General features: G+C 40.3%; 1 protein-coding gene across 1 annotated transcript; it reads right to left on the bottom strand.

Moving 5' to 3' along the window:
- Positions 1-5,397: 5,397 nt before the first annotated feature.
- Positions 5,398-22,484, bottom strand: LOC309573434 (sodium/hydrogen exchanger 9B2-like; the record flags this gene model as incomplete). The annotated part of the gene is made up of 12 exons (XM_082282409.1): positions 22,440-22,484; positions 19,802-19,901; positions 18,421-18,604; positions 16,976-17,146; positions 14,130-14,272; positions 12,256-12,383; positions 11,176-11,351; positions 10,536-10,642; positions 9,312-9,461; positions 6,895-7,003; positions 6,602-6,738; positions 5,398-5,637 (listed from the first exon to the last, which is right to left on the bottom strand). Exons 2-12 carry the CDS (start codon positions 19,889-19,891, stop codon positions 5,398-5,400), a joined length of 1,635 nt encoding a protein of 544 aa, XP_082138535.1. The 5' UTR covers positions 19,892-19,901; positions 22,440-22,484.
- Positions 22,485-24,173: the final 1,689 nt, after the last annotated feature.

The raw sequence follows: 24,173 nt of genomic DNA, 5'->3' as shown, positions 1-24,173 counted from the left end.
CAGTGCTGAAACAGAAAGCAAGTCAGAAAGCTGTTCTCACCTAAGGGCTCTTGCAGCAGCAGCAGAATTAAGGTAGTCATTCCTCCACCATTTGTGACAGCTGTAGTTCTAGGTACCAAAACCTCTTGCCTTGCAGCAGAAGATGGCAGGTTAGGATGTGACTGTGTGTTAAATACCTGCTTTTACAAAGTGTGTAATAGAACCATGGTATAGTGTTTATTGTTTAAATGCTTCATGGTGGTCTTACCTTAATGGATGAGCAAACCATATTAGGATATAACATTTATAATAGAAAAAAAATATAAAAGTGAGTGTCTCATACTCAGTGTTCACTTACAGATATATATAGAATACCAAGGCCCAGTTCTTGGGTTTGGTGAAGAAATTACCATGACACGTAAAGCCCTGTCTTTGACATTTTTTTTCAGGCTTTAAAATCCAGAGTCTACTGTAGCAGACTTAGTAGACACAGGCCTGTATGTGCTTCCAGCTTTTATCAGGATACTTTTGTATTCAAATAGTTTAGTTTCCTCTGAAATCAAAACCAAACCTGTTAAATTAAGACAACCCTTGTTAAAGTGAGTAGTACAGCAACGTGGTTTTGTTTCTCCCAAAAAGCTCCTTGAAGAGAAGGACAGTGTAAGGTTTAACCTCTTGACTCCATCTTTAACACAGCTTGATAATATAATTTATTTTTCTCCCTACTTGCTATTAGATGAGATAGTTCAACAGCAATCTACAAACATGGCTATAGGATAAACAGGGACAGTTTTTTTGTTTGTGGTTACGTCTGTAAGGGAATGGAACAGATTTGTAGTGTTGCAAGAGCAAGTCACAGTTCCCTTGTTCAAAGGACATTTTAGTAATTTCCACAAGATAATAATATAATGAGAACCACAAGCAAGATAAATCATTATTTCCTTACATTTCAAAATCTGTCAAGGTAATGCTGTCTCATGTCCACGGAACTTTCTATAGAAAGAAAATCTCAAAGAATTTACTAATGCATTCTATCTGAAGTCTACAGAGATAGATAGCTAAAGTGGAAGTGCCTGTACAGCTCTGTATCTCACCAGCAACTGAGCAAGTTGAACCAATTACCTGACTTTTCTAATCTAATTGGGAAGTTCCACACAAAGGAATAAATTTGCCCTAAATACTAATAAAGACCAGAACTGAGGTAGTAGGACCAGGTCTTCAGTCTTGATGCAAAATCTGGGGAAACTGAAATCAGCATGTTGTGATACCTATTTACAAGAATGGCAATGTTTACCTGTCTTTTCATTATTTATTTGAACAGAGTTATAATGAACTACAAATAAACTTGTAAAACAGGTTTAAAGAAAGGTGTCTGGCTTGGGGCAACTACTAGACAAAGTAAATGTAATTGAAGTGCAATTGACCAAAAATTTGATCTCCTACACTCTTTATTTAAAAAGCAAGATGCAGAAACTATCATCTGTTTCGTGGCTGTATTACACCATGACTTTCACAGTTAATTTTAGACTTCAGTTTAAATTCCATAAAAAGCTCCATTTGGCTGAAAAAGGGAGAGTAAGCAGTGATTATAATCACATTATCATCACATCCCCTGGCCTGTGCGACTCCCTGCTTCCAGATGGCCAATTTCTGTCTTTTCCCATATGCTGCCTGCTGTAACTGCTGGATGCTGGGAACACTTTCTGCTGTCAGATCTTTCTGCTGCAGAGGTTCTTGTGAACCTTCTGGAACAGCATGCTCGGAGTTCCCCCACACTACGCCTGTGATTATGCCTGCTTGACAGCGGGACTCTCTGGTTATCAGTTACAACACATTGTGCTCTAATTTTATTTTCTGCAAATAAGAGACTACCATGCTGTAATGATTTTATTGGCCTGAATTTATGCCTTATTCAGTAACGATTTCCATGGCATTTTGTTGAAAGGGAGGTGGTCTTCAATGTCATGATTCATCCGCACTAGCTGTGATAAAAAGTGAAATCAAACCTTTCAAAGTTAGCTGCTATTTAAAAGCAGCTGGAATTGTCATGATACTTACTAAAAAAACCCAGTCTCTTAGGTTCCTAGTATATTCCTGATAGAATATATCCTTTAATGAAAAGATGGAAGTGTTTTCTTCCTTTCTGGAAGACAAGGAGAGGAACATTATAAAGCATTAAAGCTTTTAATTTTAGATCTGCAGGTCTATGTAATAGGTTCAACCTGATTCTTTTTGGAGATTTATTAAAAGCTGGGGGAAAGGGGTCTCGTGAGAAATACCCGCATAAAATGGCAGGGAAAGAAAAATTGATTAAATCTTATTTAGATAAGCAAAAAAGACAACAGGTTTCATTGGTATAGCTTATTCAGGCACTCAGAATGGTGGAAGTGATCTAATGTGTAATTGAGAGTGCACTGAGGTTAAGGGAACATGGTAAATCCCATTTATGAGATGCTGTTATGCTGGTGAGGAAGTATTAAGAGACTATCACGAACAAGAGCTCTTTATCAGAGGTTTGCTTTCATACTTAAGTTTGTGTCCAAATTTAAAGGGCTGTAATTCTTACAACATCACACTTCTGTTATTCAACACATTCCAAATTTGGCATAGTGATCCCTGTGGGAGGATTCTACTTTTTATAAAACTTTACAGAAAAATGAACTCCTTTTACTTAAGTAGAACTATTTTATAGACAGTCACTGATGAACTGAACACTGTATTCCCTCATCTTGTCAGTTAGGTTTACCAACATTACAATTTCCAAATACTTAACCTCCTGTTAAAACTACACCTATTTCACAGAATTGTAGAATCAATGAGGTTGGAAAAGACCTCTGAGATCATCGAGTCCAACCTATGACCACCATGTCAACTAGACCACGGCTCTAAGTGCCATGTCTAGTCTTTCCTTAAACACCTTCAGGGAAGATGATTCCACCACCTTCCTGGGCAGTCCATGCCACTGTTTAGCAACGCCTTCTGTGAAGAAATTCCTGGTAATGTCCAACTTAAACCTCCCCTGGTAAAGCTTAAGACTCTGTCCTCTCATCCTGTCACTCACTGGCTGTCTGGGAGAAGAGGCCGACCCCCACCTGGTTACACCCTCCTATCAGGGAGTTGTAGAGCAGTAAGGTGCCCCCTGAGCCTCCTCTTCTCCAGGCTGAACACCCCCAGCTCCCTCAGCTGCTCCTCATAGGACTTGTGCTCCAGACCCTTCCCTGGCTGTGTTGTCCTTCTCTGGACTCTCTCCAGTACCTCCATGTCCTTCCTGTAGTGAGTGGCCCAGAACTGGACAGAGCTCTTGAGGTGTGGCCTCATCAGTGTTGAGTACAGGGGGACAATCACTGCCCTGATCCTGCTGGCCACACTACTGCTGATCCAGGCCAGGAAGCCATTGGCCTTCTTGGCCACCTGGGCACACACTGGCTCATGTTCAACCACTGCTGACCAGCACCTCAGGTCCTTTTCCATCGGGCAGCTTCCCAGCCACTCTGTCCCCAGCCTGTGGCACTGCCTGGGGTTGCTGTGACCCAAGGACAGGACTTGGCCCTCAGCCTTGTTGAACCTCATTCCGTTGGTCTCAGCCCATTGATCCAGCCTGTCCAGATCCCCTGCAGAGCCTTCCTATCTTCCAGCACATCAACAGTGCCACCCAACTTGGTGTTGTCCATGAATTTACTGAGGGTAGACTCAATTCCCTCATCCAGATCATCAGTAAAGATACCGAACAGGACTGGGCCTGGAGGACACCAGGAGTGCATGTGAAGTAGACAGAACAGGCACAGAAGTCCAGGGATGACACAATAATGACCAAGCACAGCACCCTTAACCATTGCTCCAGGTTCAAACCCATCGGGTGCAGTTTGAAAGCATCTTCCTTTGAGGTCAGGAGACTGAAACTAAAGAGGGATTGAACTGAAGATGGTACATTCCCGAGGAAGCAGAGAGAACAGCAGTGTGCACAGTTAGAAAAATAAAATGTACTTGACAACTGTTAGGGGAAAACTTACCACAGAATTTCCTGGTATTTTTATCATTGTGCTGGAACTGCAGGCTATGAAATTTAAGTACTTCTCAGGAAGCTTGCTTTTTGCATGGAGAGGAGGGCTTATACAAAGGCATGCATACTGAGCTGTGTACAGCTCATCTGTATACAGAGGCATATGACACTCTGCAAGTAGTACAGTGTCAACATTAGAAGTATTTAAGTAGTTAAAAGTATTTTTGTAGATTTTTTGTTTTGCATATTAAAAATTTAGAAGCTAAAAAAGAAGCGATTGGTTCTTACTAACGCCAAAATCTAGACACATCAAATGTATTCTACACAATGTCCTGTAAAACGAGTTCAGTGAACTGTAGTGTAGAAATCTGCCAGGAGGGTGTTGTCCACCTCAGTTACAGGCACAATCCAATAGCCTTAAAAAAAAAAACAAAGTAACTTCCAGTTTCTGAGGGATGCTGTGCGAATCCCATGCCTCAGAATGGAGTTACTAACAGCTTACTTGGAGCTAGTTAGTTGTACAAAATGTAGCAGAGGAAGACAGATTTGGTGGTATTTGTCACATGGTACCAAACCTAAAAGGCAAGAGCAGGATTTTGATCAACAGAGGTTACTCCTGGCTGTAGGACAGCATCTCTCCCTCGACATCATGTTGTGTGAAGGCCGAGGTACACAGGTGAAGCAGCAGCATATACAATCCATACAGCCCTCTCCCAGTCCTTATAGGCATCCCACAACCATCATCCCATTTTCAAGCTCTGTCCTTTTTTCTGCCAGCACCAACATCTGTATTACCACAGTCCATGATGGCCCCCAGCTGTCCCTTTGAGCATGTAAGTACCACTTGCTGTTCCTTGCTATGACCAGAGCTGACAGTCCCTTGAAGGCACAAAGGAGTGCATCAGCTGTGAGGAAGAACAGCAATAGGGAAAGGCAAGCTGTGGAACACAAATGACAAAGGAGAGGGAATCACCAACCCACAGCAGGACTTGTTCACTATGTGTCAGCAGTCTCTTACTTGGAAGTTGCTTTCTTTGAGTTGTAGAACTTGTCATCTCACAGCCCAGTTTTTCACATTAGTCTCCATTTTCTTCTGTTTATATTCCACCTCATGACTCCATTCCATGCCTGAAAAATTCTGACCCTCTCCCTGGCCTCACCACCCACACATTTCAAGTAACTGTTGACTTCTAACTTCTCAGTGACTCACTGCCCAGTCATCTTATTCACTGTATGTTCAGCTATTTCATCTCAAGGCACCATCATCACATAAAAATATTTTATAGAACTCCACCAGGGCTTATTTAAAAATAGCAGGGGTGACTGAATAGTTTTAGTTTCCTCCAGCAAGATTAGAGACACGCCATCTTTACTCAACAAAAGTGTCAGGGCTGAAGGACCAGACTGCTGTAGTTGTCTTAGGAAGGTTCACAGGCCTCTGCCTCTTCTCCAACCTCAGCACCTTCCTCATCCTCCTTGCTATTTGTCTGAGCCTTCTGCAAAAGTCTGGGCCCTGCCAAGCCAATAACCAGGGCTCCAATTGGAGCAGTGATCAAGATAGCCAAGAAAGCTACTGTCAGTACATCCATTCCATACTTTTCCAGTTGCACATCTTGATGTTGTCTTGCTGTATCCAGGGCAAGAGAACCTATTGCAGCCTGCAGGGAAGAAAACATTGCTGAGATGGAGCAAGTAATCTTTAGCACTGAATGAGGGGAAAAAGGGACCTATCATCAGTCAACAGTTCACATAAATTTGACATTTTTAGTACATTCAACCCATTCATTTCTAGGCCGCACATAGCAAAGTAAGCATTGTATTACACCTATGAGAACCATTTTCACTTGGCTACGCTTGGAATTTCCTAAGCTAATGACTTTATCTGGGTGGTTTCCTCCTGTGAAGAACATTGCTTAGCTGCCATTTTATCCACATTTCTGGAGAATGTGTGATCAATGAAATGGGCCAGTATATTGTGTATTGCAGCTGTTAAAATACCACACTTTGAGAATGTATCCTGACAATAGTCAACTAGTAGCAGCTTCTGAAAATTTAATTCACTAATGTAATAAGCCTTGCCTGTTCTATTAACTTTTGTTTGCAAGTAATCATGCTATTGAGGCAATGTCTAAATGACTTGACAATCAGTGAAATAAAGGAGCAGGAATGTAGCCAGCCTGAGGCATCTCTATTAATATGGCTCTCAGACTACTCCTTACCAAAATAATCACAAACTGAAACCCACTTTGAGTCTCATGTGACTGTCCTTGCAGACACTTCATGTGTAAGAGGGAAATGCTTTTACCTTTGTTTTGAGAATTCTCAGAATCTGTATGTGAAGGCACAATAATCAGCAATGGCTGAGAAACTGTTAAACTTCCTGTGGTGTATGTAAAATTCACTGTCATTATCAAGAGCAAATCCAGGATGCAAGCAAAACACCTGCACATAAAATGTTCTCCACCCATTTTTCAAGCAGATTTAGAGTGTTTTAGAATAAGAACTGTCACTCTGCTGTCATTGAGCCTGAACCTTTCCCTGCTTACTGGTGTGCTAGTTAGAGGGAGCTTTACTAAGGAAAATAGATTTAGCCTGGAATGAAAGTGATGTTGGACTGTTTACCTGGACAGTGGCTTTGGGAATCCATGCCAGTGAGACAAATACCTTCTCCTTGAAATTAAACCCAGCGAAAGACACCATCAGGAACGTTGCTATGATTCGCACAACTAGGGCAATGCCTAATATAGCAACACAGAGCCCTGCAACAGACAAACACTTCTCAGTACTTTTGGGCATAGGTGCTTCTGTTTTTTTGAGTTTTTGGGGTCAGCCATAGTTTGCTTTGTTTTAGATTTCTTTACAGAGATTCTTTCAAATCCAGTAATGAAAGCTGGGTAATTTGTGAATGATCTTACCAACGGTTTCAGGCCTAAGAGATGTAACAGATACTTCTGCTCCAATTAAACCAAAAAGAAAAGGTTGAAAGATATTCCATGCAACTGCCACAATTTTTTCTATTTCCCTCTGCAATAAGAACAAAAATAATCTGTAAGTTCACGAAAAGATGGCCAAGTAGACACGACAGTTAAGTAATCATAGGACAAAATGAAAATGTTTCATAAAGATTGTCCAGAATTGCTCCTCCTTCTTTGAGCTAATACTAGAAGATTCAAAATCAGTTACACACCTTTTGAAGGTCAGACTGTGTCTAGCTCTCCTAGTAAAGAAATGTTTGATGTCTTGAAAGGAGAAATAAAAAGCACTCGTGTTTGAACAGTAACAGAGCAGTTTGCAGACAAGAGGAAGAAAATAAAGCACTGTTGATTTTCAGTACTTAGAAAGATGTAATTTCAACAGCTTTGCGATGAAGTTTCTCAGCCTTTGGGAACGGCATGCTTCAACATGTTCTTCCATTTGTAGCTGAGCAGAGTCAGACTCTGCTCATGCTGCACTCAGTCAGAGGCCTCTCTCCATGTCGGCAGGAGCAAAGTTAGTCTGAGCAAGTCTGAAATCACATACCAGGAACAAGTGCAGAACTTTCCACTGAGCTATAGTGTATAAAGGCAAAACCATCTCTTCTTCTCATGTTTGAACTTTACACAATTTTCCTAAAACGACTGTGGCCAGGATAAACAAGAATCTTCCACTTATATGAAAAGGTACAGACAGCATATGAAATAGCACTTGTCTTTTAATTAAGTGGGTTCTACACTAGCAAATGAACCTTCAGGCTGGAGCGTGTGGAAAATATAAGTGCAGTGCTCTGTCACTTAATAATCAATCCAGGGCCTTAGACATGTCCCGTCCTTGGTATTCTCTTTAGGACTGATCCTGCCACACCTCTTGCTCTTCAGTCAATGGAATGGTAGGTTACAGTAATACAAAAACTTCTGTAACGTTAAAGAGAATGAGGTGGAAATATGTAAATATATATAAACATTTTTTGCCTCATTTCTCCTTGTTATTTCACCCTTTTCAGTTCTGGCAAAATAAAACAGAACCAAACCAAACCAAACCAAGCCCCCAGAAGTCCCCTCTTTGCAGATTTCAGTCTGTTTACTGCCCATTTAATAGGTTCAATGTTCATTGTTTTCTGTAGACAGTGTTGGTCAAGTGCCTTCCACCACAGACAGTGGGAGAGTGTGGCCTTTGAGATGCTCAGCAGGAAAACCTTGGTAATGTACTGAGTACACAGTATGCAGATATCTCTGGCTCCATCTGAGAAAAACGAGCTAAGGCATTTGACATCAGTATATTTAAGGCCAAGAAGCTAAATGCACAGATCAAAAGAATTTAAACTAAGCCTTCATAGACTACATATACTCTTTTAAGGTCCTTCCTCCTGAAATGGTTTAAAAGCTTTTCATTAGAGAGCTTGATCAGTTGTAATGTCTTTAACTAGTTAAGTCCCAAGAAGAGTTTTTCATCATTTAAAGTTGGGCAATCATAGTTTCTTTTCACTGTTATAACAAACCTTGAGATCTTAGTGAAGTCAGGGTCTAGATGGGGATAGTAACATGGACTCTGCTATATCTGAGCCTTCCCCTTTTCCTACAGCTGCGGAGAGAAAGATCCCCTCAAAACATTAAATGTAGATGGTATCAAGCAAAAGAGGCAGTAAGACATAGCAAGGTACAGAAATGCAGTGGGACAGCTGCAGTAAGAGGAAGTATGCTTAGTACCTCAAAGAACGTGACTAAAAAGCAGTCTTTTTATGGTTTTTGTATGGCCTTATGTCACCATTTATTGTGTGCACCCTGCTCTCTAAGTTACCCAAATTACACTGGCTGGGATTTGGGAAAGATGAGAGAGGATAGTTAATCACTACTTTTCATTTCACCCCCTCCAAATCACAGGGAATGAACCCTCAGGGTATTCAGGCCATGTCCACAGCTGTATCTTGGACACCCATTTGTAAGTTTTACCATAAAGTGACTGTGTACATACACTCACAGAGCTGGGAATTAAAAGTTTGGATTGCTACTGTCAAGTGTCTTCACAACTAAGTCTCCTTCATACAGCTTAAAATGTCTAAGAAAAGCTGAGCTTTTCTCAGTCAGTATGCCAGGCTCTGTACTGGCATACATATTGCTCTACCAACATACATGGTAACTTTCTGGCAAGGGAAATGCTAAAGACTTCCAAAATAAGTGTAGAATGTTCTGCTTGGTTTGGTGGGGTTTTTTTTGCTTGTTTGTTTGTTTTTTATATCTGTACACCCCCTAACACTTCACAAATACAGCATTACCACTCCTGACAGAAATTCAAGCTCCTGTCAGGCTGTACATTCACCAGGCTTTGGATATGGTATCCTTCTTATGTAAACATTCACCTTTTCATCAGACCATCCCACACCTGCAACAAAAGCCAAGACTAATGTGCAGAGCCCTCCTGATCCAGGGAAGCCAAAGTAGATGCTGCCAAAAACAGCAAACATGGACAGTCCAAGTACAAAATATGATCTCTTCCATGCCAAAGATGCCTGCAGCCAAGGAAAGAGAGAAACAAAAAAGTAAATTCCTTTCAGAAATGGAGGAAAAAAGTTACTCCTGTTAATTTTGAAAATAAGAACTTGAAAAGAAAAATACAAATTAATAATTTTGAAGGAATCAAAGCTTTCAAGTGAGACTTGAACTGCTCAGTTGGATTAAGGATTTTTTTTGGACATCAATTCCTAAGAATACAAATTTGGAAAAGGTAATATTTTTTTTCCTCTGCTCATCCAAAATCTTACTGCCAATAGGCTATTTTTATCACAAGGAACATGATGCTCTCTTCCAGCAGCTCTGCCTCAACTCTGCGATAGCAGGATTTTCTACCTGTGCAGTCAAGTACTACAACAGTTAATCCAAGGAAAGGTGAAATCTTGGCCACCAGATGTTTTTAAGGGCAACTCAAACATTTGCCAGGAACAATCTAGTTTTATTTCATTCAGTCTCACAGCAGACAGTTATCTACCATTGTTCCTCATTTCTATCTGTTTAGCTCTGGTATCACACTTCTTACATTATTTAATAAGAAAATTTGGTGCCACTGAGGGCAATAGATGCTCTGAATACTGACTTCGGTAGTCCAGAGCATATCTACATTCTTCCACAATTTTCTGTACGTTTAATTACCCCTCAATAGAAAATTCATCTACCACTTTCTGTACATGTAATTTTAACAGAAAGGAACACATTCTAATTAATACTAATGATATGATCAAATCACTTAAAACCTCCAATACATCTGCTTTATTAATTTTTAATTTTAGGCCTACTGGATACATCTTAAAGAAGTAAATGTGTCCTGCATCAATCTAATAAATTATTATTTTACTGTCTGCCATGGGTATCAGACCCTTCCCCCTTTACATATTGGTGCAGTAAATAAATAATCACCTTTAAAACACATCCTCACTTGATAGGTTTTGCAATCTGGAAGCTGCTAGCACTGTAAAAAGCCTTCCCCCAAACCAGCTTCACAGGAGGCTTGGAAATTAATAGGTAAACAAAATAATCCCTTAGGAAAGAATCTATTTATTATAATTTTTTTTTTTTTACTGGGTTTTCACCTGATCATGGCTTGGGAAATATCGAATAAACATTCCCAGAATTCCCCCAGCTGCTATGCCAACAGCAACCTCCAGGACTCCACGGAGCACATTGTACAGAGTAGAACCTATTTAGCAAAAGAAAAACATGTTCAGTAAGCCATACACAGACCCTTCAGTCAAACCACACTCTAGACCTGTGAGGGTGATTCCAGGACAGTGTCTGCTCTAAATTACTTGGGGCAAAGGAGGTCAGGAGGGAACCTATGGGCCTGAAGGGACTGGATGGTGCAACTTTCTTTCTCTGAAAGCTCATGCCAAGAAAGTGTGCGAGAGAAGTCAGAGAAAGAGCCACTGTAAGAACATTGCCAAACCCAATGAAATTTCAAAGCATTATGTTGGGCATGCAGGGACCAGACTTGGCAGCTAAGGAAGCAGTCAGGGAAAAATGTTCTCTGAAAGTTGCTGTGACCCACAACTCAGAGCTGACAATGTTACACTAACTTTTGAACATGGGCAATTTCAATCTCCGTATTTAAGGCTATACATGAATTTTATAAGGAGGTGCCATTAAATTACAAACCAGTCAGCCATAACAGAGCACACATTCTTCAAAATATCAGCATTCTGCATTTCCTCATGTACAGATTAACCAGCATACCAGAGGAGAAAGCCATCCCAAGGCAAGTGTTGAAGCCTGTGATAGCCAGAATGTCATCAATGCTGCCAGCTGCCATTAGCAAAGTTGGGACACCTTTCTCCACCCCGTATCCCCCAGCTTGTAAAATCAGCATGGAGGGAACCACCACAGCAGGGGAGACTGCACCTAGAACAAAACTGAAAACACACAGGGTTCAGCATATCAAAAAGAAAGCACTGAACTAAAAAAACTTCAGAATGTTCTGACCTTAATTCTTTTGAAGTATAAATAAGCAGACCTTTATGTAAGGTATTTTCCTAACCTTTCCCTTCTAATTACAAGCAGGGATATTTCTACGCAGATCTGCAATCAGCTCTTACTTTCTGCCCAACTCAGTAACATTAAAAGTAAAGGGCTCCACATATTAAAACTGGAGTCTCCACTGCAGGCCAGTTGTGCTCCCTGACAGACACCTTGATTGTCCCATTTAGAAACCTGGTCTAGACATGCTTATGACTCAGTAGCCCAGTTCCTTCTCATAAAATTCAGCATGTGTCAGAGAAGGAGTTCACCCATCTTGTTCTAGTGTATGGGTCTGGACCAAGTCCACCAATTTAGATAGAACTAGATGGAAAAAGTCTTCTCTTCAAGGATGTTACTCTAGAATATACCATGCCTTATCCTTATCCTTGAGCTGTGACAGGAAGGCTATCCTATGTGCATCTCTCTGTGTGGAAGTTCTGAATTCCAGTATGAAAATTCTCCAAATTGTGGTATAATTTTCTGTCCCTAAAAGCCCCCTGTATTGTGGTTCAAGACTCAGGGATTGCACCATCCTTCTTCCTTCTTCAAGTGCTCAGGTCACAAACACAGAAGAGTAATGATGCAAGTACTCCTCCGCAGCCTGAAAATATGACCTTTAAATTAGCCACAGAGCCAGACATAAATGGGAAGCTAAAGACCACAGGGGCTAAGCACAGCTTCCCAACTGAACTGAACTGAGGTCTCTGCTTGGCACAGAGAATTAACCACACTTGGATCATTTAGCTGCAGGCCGAAAACAGGCACTTTTGTCATACAGGAGAAAAGGCAGTACGTTACCCTAATATAAATCCCCACTGCCATGGCAAATGCAGGAACAAGTAGGCAAGGACAGCAGCTGTGCATGTTTCTGAGAGGCACGGTCCGAAAGCAAGCCGTAAACAGACGGCTTTGAGCTTCTGAAGAGCCTGCAACCATACGGGCACAATAGTGTCAGTACCCTTGGCTTGACAGAGAGGAAAAACATTACAATCTGATATGGCTTATTAAAGAATTGTGTCTGAGCTGCCCTATAGGACATGACATGGCCTAAACTAGAGATAGGCCCAAGACCAAATGGTTTGGATATAAAATTTTCAAGTGTGGCAGTGAATCCAGGCTTGACAAGGCTCCTGAATGTCACCGGAAGGAGTGACAGAAAATTCTGTTTGGCTTCTTGTCATTTGCTACATCCACAAAAAGATTTTGCTATAATCCCAGAAGTTGCATGAGCACCCCCAAAAATTATCCCAAAATCTATGAACAAATCATGAAAAGTTGTAGAACTACATAAACTTGGCACAAGGAGCCAAGCATCTTTCAGCTGTCTCTCACTTGACATTCACAGCTTAAGCTCCTTTTGGCTCAGCAACTTAAAAAATTTTTTTCTAAACTGGCGAATTTGCTTGTAACAGCTGTCTTTAATAGTTAGTCATAAACATGAGTCTGCTAGGACAGGTCCCTAATTTTGACATGGAATAAAAAAACCCAAACAGTGAGTTCCACTTTTTACCAGTCCAGTTTATCCCAGCATAATCAGGGCTGAGCAGAGAAGCTGACTTTTTTGTGTTTACAGTTTCAATTACATGAGGAACAATTTTAACTGCATCAAAGCATTTGCCACACACAGAGTCCAAATGACACTTTCATTACCACATGGAATTAAAATGAGCCATAAATGAGTTCCCTCAGCAAAAAAAGTTGTCATGAAATAGAAAGAAACGCAATCTCACAGAACTGGGCATCCAAGCTGTGTCTTAACAACACACAGTTTATGCTCATACAAGCTTCAGTATTATCTTGGAAAATAAGATGATGATAATTTAGGAAAACAGACATTTTTCAATATTGGCAACACCATAGTTTCCTAAATAACAGAAGCATTGGCAACTCTACTTCTTCTTGTTAAAGAAAAATCAATTTAGATGTTCTAAACTACCCATACTTTACCTAAGTTTTATAAACTCTAAGTGGTTGCTTAAACAGGTAGGGGCCAATATGGTACTGCTTTACATCAGCCAGCTCGTTTTGAATAAGCAAAACCTTGCCTTCATCAATTTATGAAATATCATATTTCTTAGGGTGCAGAAACTCTTTTGTGTTCACAGGACTGTTATGGACTTCATTGTGATGTGAATCATTGTTTCAGTAGTGCAGCAGGATTCATCTTTGCAATTAACATATTTGCAATAAAATGGCAATGATTAAAAAAAACAGTAAAAAAAGTCACACAGGGTTTACACTTTTGTGGTTGATTGGGTTTTTTGGATTTCTGTCCACACAAAAACATTCTCTTTCAAGGACTGGGGATCCCTTCCATTACTTTGGTTTTTCAGCATAAACTAACAGGGAGTTTGTCAGGGAGTGTAAACTCTTCCTGACAGACCATGATGCTGCACACATCCTCAATTTGTTCTGCTCACAAAATTCAGGAAATGAAAATAATCATAAAATCAGTTTTTGTCAGGTATTTTTTGGATTGCTTACCTACTGTACAAATCCAACCACCAGTATTAACATACACATAATTATACAACAAAAATTATGCTTCTGTAATGATCGAATTTGCAGATGCTCCAAGACTGAGCAGTTCAGTATTTTTAATGCAACCAATTATTCAAATTTTTTTGATAGCTGTTGTATACTCTGCCTCACACAAACGGCTGGTGCCATACCTTTGGATCCAGGCCAAGTCCTGCTCGGGTCAAGATAATGGAAAGAGCAATATTCCTCAGTGCTGCAGACCAGCGTAGGTTTATCTGGACAAAGTCACTGATGAATGGAGTATTTTGGATTAGGAAACCAGCAAGCAGCATCCCTTAAGTCAAAACAAATATGCTCCTGTCAAATGAATTTTTTTTTTATTGCACAAGGAAAGCTTGCATAGCACTCTTAAAAACAGACATCATACCACGTTTTTATGAGAGAAAAGGAAACAATTTGTATTCTGAATTATTAGCCATGTTTTAACGATGGGACTGAGGCATGAAAAGAGATAAACACATTTAAAGCAGTAAAAGTGGCCTAAAACCACAGCAGGTCACCAATGAATAAATCAGCAGGATGCTGATACACAGCTTTAGTCTGAGTCAAAAGAATTTGGCTTTGTTCACCACATGCAGGTCATACTTACCATAAGCAAAGACATCTCTGCATTCTTAAAGATTTTTTTCTTGTTAGCTTGTTTTAACACAAAAATAGGAAGATCATCTAATATTGTGTATTTATCTCAGAAGCTCGGAATTATTAAAAATCCTCTTAGGTGTAAGAAATGCAGGTATCGCATGAACCAGAATGCTGCTTTCATTTGGGAAGTATAATCTAAACCAGCTCATCGTGGACTAACTGAGACATTTTAAAGTGCTCTGGCAATGAGACTTATACAAAGAGGGCACAAAAAGGGGATGGGAAGTCAGAAACTCTGTCTTATCCTCTATTTGAGTTACCTGCGTGATACAACCTTTTGCAAATATTAGTAAAACTGTCAAATCAGAGACTTCCTGCAAAGCTATTGAAGCCATAGCTCTGGAAGGATATGGAAAAGTACAGGAAAAGTTGACTTTAAACTTTCCATTGTGAGTCCTGATGATTCAAAGATACATTTTTGTGGCATTAATTTTATATTAGTCATGTTTAGAAACAGGAAACAAAAACAAAAAAAAAGACAAAAAGTAAACAAATCACTGTACTCAGTGTGAGCCTTGACTGTGAACTTGATTTGTCCTGGGACACTCTAAACTTTCAGACATTGTTCTTTCCACCACCTCTCAGAGAAAAACAGTGTCATAATTAATCTGTGGTACCTCATGACAATTATAGCAGGCTGGCAATGTGACCACATGCTCTTTGCAACGTTTGCATGAGGTCCAAGTCACTGGAACTACCATGATCCAGGAATCTACTTAACAAAGCAAAAATGTCCAGCTCAAGGGATATCTTCACTGATCTGCTCCATGCTTCCTGCTGCAGAAACCTCACTGCAATGTGCACCTAAAATATATTAGGTGGTTGTTTCAGTACCAATTTCACTCATTTTTTCTTGAGACAGAGGCTCAAAATAAGGTGCTTAAGTGTTCAGCCAGCCACCTTACACTCTACTGGACCTAGCAAGAATAGGTTAAAGGCATGTAAGAGTACAAGGTTTGTATATTTAATGTAAAAAGAGAATATTCACAGACATTGTTTATCTCATCTTCTGAGTCATAGATTTCTCCAATTTTCCTCAAAGACTAGGGATCAGAACAATGAACTCTGTCCTAGACAACTCAACAGACATGTGGTGTCATGCTGAAGTTTCTGTTGTCCAGTATTACCTGTCTGACAAGCAGTTTCAAGCTCAACTCATAACTTTTAGATACAGATGTAATTAAAATCTCCCAAACAAACAGAATCCAAATGGTCAGAAATACTTTTATTTGTTTAAAAGGGGTGTTTACCTAGAAAGGGCAGACTCCCTGCATGTGACATTCTGTGTTCATATTGTTGCAGGCATGCATGCCATATGCAAAACCTTCCTCCCTCTCATTTGAATTTTTTCTCTCTGGTGAAACTGAGCAGTGCAAGAACGCACACGCTGCCTGGACAGGGCCGTGTGTGGAGCTCCTGTGTGAGGCACAACACCAGCTATGCAGGCTACAGCATCACACCTTTGCACTGCAGGCCCACTCTGCCATGGAGTTTCACTGCCTGTCAACAGCTTTACTCATTTATGCAGTGAACTTAGCAAGGGGACAGGATACAGCTGGTGAGAAGAACCTGGAGCTTCATTTCCAACTTCACTGACATCACAGCACATCACAATATTGTACTGATCTAAGCAAATATAAAAACTCCTCTAGGAAAGAAACCCGAAAAGGTTCTGAAGATGTCAGAATTAACATTATTTTCATCTCCCATTTCTATTTTGCATTTCTATGTAAAATAAAATAGGATGCTGATGTGAAAAAAAAATGTTATGATTGAATCAGAACAACTCTGCAGAAGAATTATTCCTTGTTGTGAATTTACTTTCTCAGGTTTCAATTATCTTGAGATAAAGGAAGGAGAAGAAAGAAATCCTTTCGACTACCAGCAGTAGGGAATTCCTGTAATGTTTTGTTTGGAAAACATTTTCATTGTGTGAGATACCAAGAAACAGCTCAGCAATAATTTTGCAAAGAGATTACTACTGTACTGTAAGATGATGTCTGGGTTAGGATTGCTGTTTGGTGTTATTAAACCCAAATTTTAAGTAACTGTGACAGAAGGGTCTGAAGGACAATAAACTTTGAGTCTGTAATCATACAGTTCTCTGACTCATGAAGAATTAAGAAGAGAGCCTTAGTTAGAATTTCACCGAGCCAGTCTGGGGAGTTTTGCACCTTTTCAGAGAAGACCAGAAAAAGTCACTTGGAAAAGCTACAGATTTTGAATGTGACACAGTTTATTTGTTCCCAATCCAAACATGTCTACCATACAGGTCCTACTGGATGGTTTCAACAACACAAAATATACAGGAGGAAAAGAAGGAAGGATATCTTACCCAGAAGAGCAGGGAGAGGGGGCAGTGTTCGTATTTTAATGAATCCAAAAATTTTACCTCCAATGACAGCAAAGAAATAAAGAAACAGAATTCCAAACAGATTTCCACCTGGGAGACACTCAGCCCCAGTTATGGACCAAACCACAGCCCAAACCAGGACCACGAATGCAACTGGAACAAAACAAAAAATAAATAGTATTTAATCATCTCTCAGAAACAACTTTGCTGTTAGATCACATTTGTTTTTCTATTAAGCAGTTAACCATGACTTTTAGAAATAGAATTACTTACCTTAAAAATTAGTTTAATCATAATAATGCAATTAATCTTTGACGATCCCTAAACTGATGCTAAAATACTTTAAATATCAAAATGAATTTAGTGAGCCTTGGTCCGCTGTGAAAAACACTTCACAGGTTTCAAACTTAAAGCAAAGACTTTCACTAACTTATCTTGCATTTGATTATCTTCCTTCAGCTACTTCAGAACCCCAGTAAAACCTGCTGCTGAACAGTCTGGCATATCTTCAAATTGATGACTGCAGCTCCAGTCTAATTTTTAAAATAATTGAAGCGTAATTTTTTGGCTGAATGTGTTTGTGCAATACATTGTTATCCCTGGGGAAAAAATTCTGAAGATGGTCATGTCTCTAGACATTTGGAGTACAGATACTTCCCTTGATACAAGAATCAAAGCAGGATAATACAGAGGGGGAAAACATCCTGAAAAGTATTATGAGAACAGTGTGTGAAAGTATTATAAAATATATAAAAACATTATGCTCTTTCAAGGTTCACAAATCTGTTCCTACAGTTGTCCAACGAGAACAGGCATGCTTACATATAAAAGAAGACTAAAGGAGAGGAAATGTATTGCATTTTCAGATTGGATTTTTATTAATCTTACTTGAGGGTGACAGGTGGCAAAGGGAAGACCAGAATATTTCCAAACATAAAAGCCTAAGAATTCCAAGTAGCTGTGGAAGCAGTCAAAGACACATGAAGTGTCTTTTGTTAGGAAAAATCTTAAATAACTAGTTAGCCAGGCGTCTCTTTTGTGAGCTTTCAGTTTAGGACAAATTCTAAACAAAATGGGTCAGTTTGCCTTGTAGTGAGGACTCTTGGCTTTGCAAGCCTGGGGTATTAAGGGTAAACTATCAAGGCAAAAATTAGGAGGTCTTTCTTCTGATGAAAACAGTGTGCAGTGCAAAAACATACCTACCATAGTAAACACAAAAGAGAGACTGGAGAAACAAAAACTGTACATTCAAATCTTTGTTTCATCTTTTTTTTATCCTCTGGTTAAAACTTTCAAACAATGGATAACTAAAACACAGCTGTTTCCATTCATTATTTTCAAGGACAATGGACAGGTATCATCCCATTTAGAGAAACAAGTACTTCATTTGCCATTTCTCATTTTAATTAGCTGTGTCCCTTACCTACCATTTGTCACTGTTTGGGCAAGTAAACCCTGAGGAGGACAAGCAAATATTTGCCTCCATGTTCTTGCAGGTATTGAAGACCCTGCTGTTGGTTCTGGAGGTTGCTGAACGCAGTGGTTCAAGAGAGCAGTTTCTTCTGTTTGTATATTCCCATCAGTACCTTTGGCATCTGCTGTTGGTCCCTGCTGAATGAAAACATGGAGACTCCCTCAGAAGTGGCACGGTATGTATCTGAAGTAGTGTGCAAGACCTGAAGTCAGCTGAGATGCACTGCATTCCCACAGGCTACAGATGACTGTGTTAACTAAACAACCATTCTAGGAATGTCCAGCTTTGACGTATTTTTGGCATTTTTGGCTCTGTGTTTGTTTTTTGCATGGCACAAAGAACTGCATGACATTTGCCTTTTTATCTGCAACTGACAAGGCTCCTGTCCCAAGAGATATAGCACCTGTGCAGTACCAATATTTGCATATTTGATGAAGGAACAATAATAGGCCAGGCTCAGCTTGTCTTGTGTACAAACCTAAGCATTTATTAATATTTTCTACAATTTGATAAGGTTCTGCTACCAGACTGGATTTCACAATATAGTTAATGATTAGCATCATTCCAGTGAGATAGCGATTTTAATACAACTATCTGTTCTATTAAATAACAGATACTTACATTAAACTAATAACTTAATAACTTCTGTTGTAAAGCCTTGAACCAAAATAACAAAACAAAGATGAAAGAAACAACACAACTGGCCAGTACAAGCTTTACTCACACGATCCATTGCTGGAAGGCTCAAGTTAGTAAGTCAAAGTAGAGATGGAGAAATGCTACCCTGGGAGTTATTTCCATGAAGTTCCTTGAAGCTATTCTCTTATAGTGGTACACCTACTTATCCATATTCATAGCCAAAGCACTTTTTGACCATTTTTGGACAGGTGTCTCACTTCATTTTAGCATTATTTTTGACAAGTTAATCATCTACCTTCCCATATGATTAATCATGCCAGCATATTGTCATACTGTAGACATGGAATTCTGCCAATAACGTGGTTTGGCCCTTCTCCAGTAATAGTTCCACATTTCTGATTATTTTTCTCTCTTCCCTCTCTCTCTCCATATATATATTCCTTACTCAAGAGTCATGATTGGAACACAAATCTTGTGAGCTTTCAGCATGGAGTTACTTGTTCACCCCATGATTCTGTGATCACCGTGTGCATCAAGATGTGCCATAGAGACATCTATATGAGATACACTCAATACTATATGCTTACTTTTAAGTGCCTTTTACGTTAAGAAGTTTATTCTTAACGAATGAAAAAGGAAAGGAAAAGGAGGGTTCTCTCTGACTAGAACAATTCTTTGAGATTCTACTTAATTACCTCACTTAGCTCATGCATGGGAATCATGCCATTTCTCTCACATACTGATGGTTCAGAATCTTCATGGTCATTTACATCTTCCTTTATCATTGCTGCAAACCTAAAGAAAGAAATAAAAGTGGAAAAGTTAAAGAGAAGAAAATAATCACAGTTTTCCAAATGGATGACTTCTCAATGATGTTGTCTTTTCCCCACTGATCAGGTGAAAATATCCTCACAGCCCAATTACAAATTTAATGGGTTTTGTGTGCCTATGCTGTACATAAGAACAAGAGACAGAAACTAACAGAAGAAGAGTATTAAGCTTACGAATTCAAGCACTAAAATAATTTTTAAAAAAATCTGAGTTTTAGAATCACAATAATCTGTGCTAACTTCTTCATTCCTCCTTTAAAGTATAGTTGTAATACATCTTTATCTATTTGTGCCTTCTTTTAGCACATAATAAAGGTTATCTGCTGTCAGCACCACTTAGCAGGACCATTAGTTCTGAAAGTGTCACAAGGCCCTGTGTACATGGCAGTGAAAGCAACCATTTAATAAAGTTAGAACAATTGTAGTTTCTAAACCTCTAATTTTTAGGTTTCTAAAGCTTCAGGAGGGGACATTTTTCTCCTAACTTAAGCCTGACTGATCCAGGTTGATTTGCAGAGGAATTTTAAGAACTTGTTTCTGTTAGATGCCACTAGCTACAAACACATTGACGGAGTATCTAAGGAAGTGAAGATGCCTGTTTGAATAAAGATTAAGACTTTTCACAGCTTGCAGTCTGATTAAATATGGCTCTTTTTTACTGATTATATCCCATGGAGATACTTCTCAGAGTGGGAAATAAGATCCAAGTCATTTGTGGGTAATTATCACTGGTTTTGCTCACTCTTAACTAGTCCACATTTTGTCCTGTAGATTCTAACACAAGATATTGCAGTGCACTGTTTTGTATGTCAGATATTTTCTTGGTGCACCTACTTACTGTAGTTTCACAAGTGTGAGAGCTGGAGACAAGGCTTGATAGTGTTCTCTGTTACAGCAGAGGTTGGCATATATTCTACATCAGCTCAGTTTCTTCAAGTCTTTTACATTGCTCTGGCCATATAAAACACCAGTGAAGTTAAGCCAGAACTTTTGAGCCAAGAAATTCCTTCCCTGCTAGATTGTTGGAATTAAGTCAGAGGTAATTCTCACAATTATCAAGCCTCAAGTTTAAAATGAAGTATTTGATACTTGGGAATGACTGGTGCCATAAACAAAGCCAAGGGCTGCTCTAACACCTATGAGGTTATGTTTGAGCTGTTCTGATACGAAACTGGCCTGAGGCATGGCCAAGGCATAGAAGAAGAATACAGAGCCATAGGCAAACACCTTCAGTGTGTTCTAAGTTAATAGTTTTCCTTTTTAAAGGTAAAGTGTCTATTTATTCAAATTCCAGTACTTTTCTGTATTTTTAATTAGTACTTGCGGAACCAAATAGTTGTGTTCTTAGGGGTTTTTTTAATGACATCAGTGATACTTTTGGTTCAGTTTTTTTCATCCTTTCATTGGGGCTGGGAATCCACAAATGCCAGTCCTCCCAACTGGAATAGAAAGTATCAGCAACCTACCAGTGCCTCCCTCCCTCCCTTCACTGATCACTTTCCCAGGGTGGATTTATGTACTTAATTTTGCACTTGGCTTGCGTGTGAGTAAAGGACAAAAGGATATTGTTCTCCATCCAGCTTTGCATGGGCACCATCCCAGATCTTGGGAGTCACGTAGCTGTTGACACAAAATACATTAAGACTTCTGACAAAGGCAAGTCCACCTCGCCACAGTTTCAGCTCCTGAAAGCGCCGTACATGGCAGTGTGTGGGACAGGAAAGATTGACTAAGCAGGGATATTGAATGTTTTGTTTAACAGGAATGGTTTCAAGGAGTAAATGAGGAGTCTAATAGTGCTGTCCTTATCTGTTTTGTGGCAGGTCTTCACCATGTTAGCAGGATTGAGAATCTACTTTCAAGAACCATCCTTTTGGATCAATGGGACCAAAGTGAGTAGTTAGTGTACTTAAGTCAGTGCGGGTCTTCTGGAAGTTAACAGGTTTGGGTTTTTTTTTTGGGAGGGGGGCTTGTTTTAGTTTTTAAATTTCACCTTCAATGCAAACAAAATCAGTGACTGAGAAATCACTGAGCGGAATTTATACCTCAGGGTTAAGGCCTGTCCCATGGAAACCAGCCAGTAACAGACCTATTTTAGCACATCCCTGTAAAATACAATTTCCTTGTTTTGAAAGGAGAAAGGCTTTTATTAGATCCTCTCATTTTAGTTATTTCTAATGGGTAGTGAGGGAGAGCTGACTGACAGGGACAGCACATGCGTGCCTATGGCATGAGCTCTGCCGCCTCGGAGACTCCCAGCATTCTGCTTTGCACAGAGAAGGTACAGAAAGGAATGCAAATGAAATACCACAAACACCATCGGAGCAACTGGCACTCAGAATAAATAATAATTAAAGCACCCAAACCATCATTATCCACAAAAAGGCGCTAAATAAACCCGAGCGCAGCCTCCTGCCTGCCAAGCCTGCTATCGGTTCCCCACCGTCACCCCTCCTGCTGCAGGGGATGGGGATGTAACGAGACAGAGGGACAGAAAACTCACCTGGGGCACAGCGGGGACCAGAGCGAGGGACCCGCTCCCTGCGCAGCCTCTCCCGGCGCGACGCCGAGCGCGGGGACCGGGAGGGGACAACCCGCTCCCGGCGCGCGCAGCAGCGGCGCCGCTGGAACGGCTCCGGCTCCTCCCGCCGCCGCTCGCTGCTGCTGCTGCAACAGGCCCTCCTCCACAGTCACAGCTTCCCCGGGCCAGCAGCTGGAGCTGGGGATGCCCCAAAGGGCTTCTCGGATGCTTTGTTGAATGAGGCACCGCGGGAAAGGCGGCAGGAGACTGGCCATGATCCGAGCTGTCAGGTCGGTGTGAGCGATGGGCCAGAGTGAGCCCGTCCACGGCTTTGGATACGTATCGGGGCGCCCAAGAGGAAGTTTTTTATATCCTTCATAGCCAGTCCTCCATGACATTCACTGCATCCTGTACACATGAAAAAGGCTTTCTGTGCTGCCTTTCCCATGGCTGTGGAAGACGCACGGGGAAGCTACATGCTATCCTTTAACCCAGACTACAGCACTGGAGGAGTTGGAGGTTTGGTGCAAGGAAATGGTAAGGAGCTCTTGCTGATTCTGCTCTGCGTGCACGCAGAAGAAATTCAGGAGCAGGCAAGAGAATTAAAAAAAACCCCAACCAACAAACCAACCCCCAAAACCACCCCAAACAAAACCAGCTTGCATATATATATTGTTACCATCACGGCATTTCGACTTCTTAAAGATAAAGCAAATTCATCTACCTCATTTGTAAGTGCACATGAGGGAATGAGACACACCCTCTCTTTTTCTCAACCCTAAATATGCAAGCTGCACTGAGTGCATCTGAAAGCAGAGTCAAGTGCTTCATGTTGCTACTTTGCTCCTGGTATCATCGCACAGAACTAACCTGCCTATAAATCCAAAAGGGTTTTTTGATCAAATTAAATTTTCCAGAAGGACTCTGAATCAGGGAAGTCTATTCCTCCCCCCCCCCCAAGAGAAAATTTTGACCTAGAATCTGAAACGTCAAAAAGCCTTTTTATATTATCAGTGAGGTGGAAGAAAAACAAAGAGAATTACCAGTTCCATTGAAAACAGACCAGGGAATTATGAGGTCATGAGAGCATTAAGAAGCATTTTCCTTTAATAATGCCAGCAAGTCTGCTGAAAAACCTCATGACATTAGAATACATTTTAGGGTTGCAACTGTTAACACCTCCATGAAAAGCACTGCTAATAAGGCCAGAGGCAGCAAGCTCTGCTGATTTTTATTCTTCTGGTGCATCAGATTCTTGGCCTACCACTAAAAAAGCCCTTTGTGCCTTTAGTGCAATTTAAAGGCAGGTGGTACTTATTCTCTTGCACAAGTGCTTTGACAACAACAGCAGCAGCCATTTTGGACCAGCCTCTGTATACTACAATCACCTACAGTCACATCTAAGTGAGCTTAGAAATGTTAAGTAATGATGTCTAGTATGCAGTACATATAATGAATTTTGTCTCAGATTCTTAATTATATTTTCAGAATACACAGTACAAGCTCCCTGTGTTACTGCAGTGGGGATGTTTTCCCTTTTCAAGGTAAGCCTTCTGCACCTGCTGCAAAAGAAGGACTTTGGCCTTCGTATTAAACTCTGAAACCATTGAAACTGTGTCCTGCCAGCTTTAACTTTCAATGTTTGAATTTATGTCAGTGAACATTTGTGGAACCATTTTGGATAACTTTGGATTTGTGCCCTAATTTGATCCTGCA

Source organism: Coloeus monedula (assembly GCF_965178545.1).
Source record: "Coloeus monedula genome assembly, chromosome: 5".
Classification (NCBI taxonomy): Eukaryota; Metazoa; Chordata; class Aves; order Passeriformes; family Corvidae; genus Coloeus; species Coloeus monedula.
This window is presented reverse-complemented; position numbering and strand designations above follow the sequence as displayed.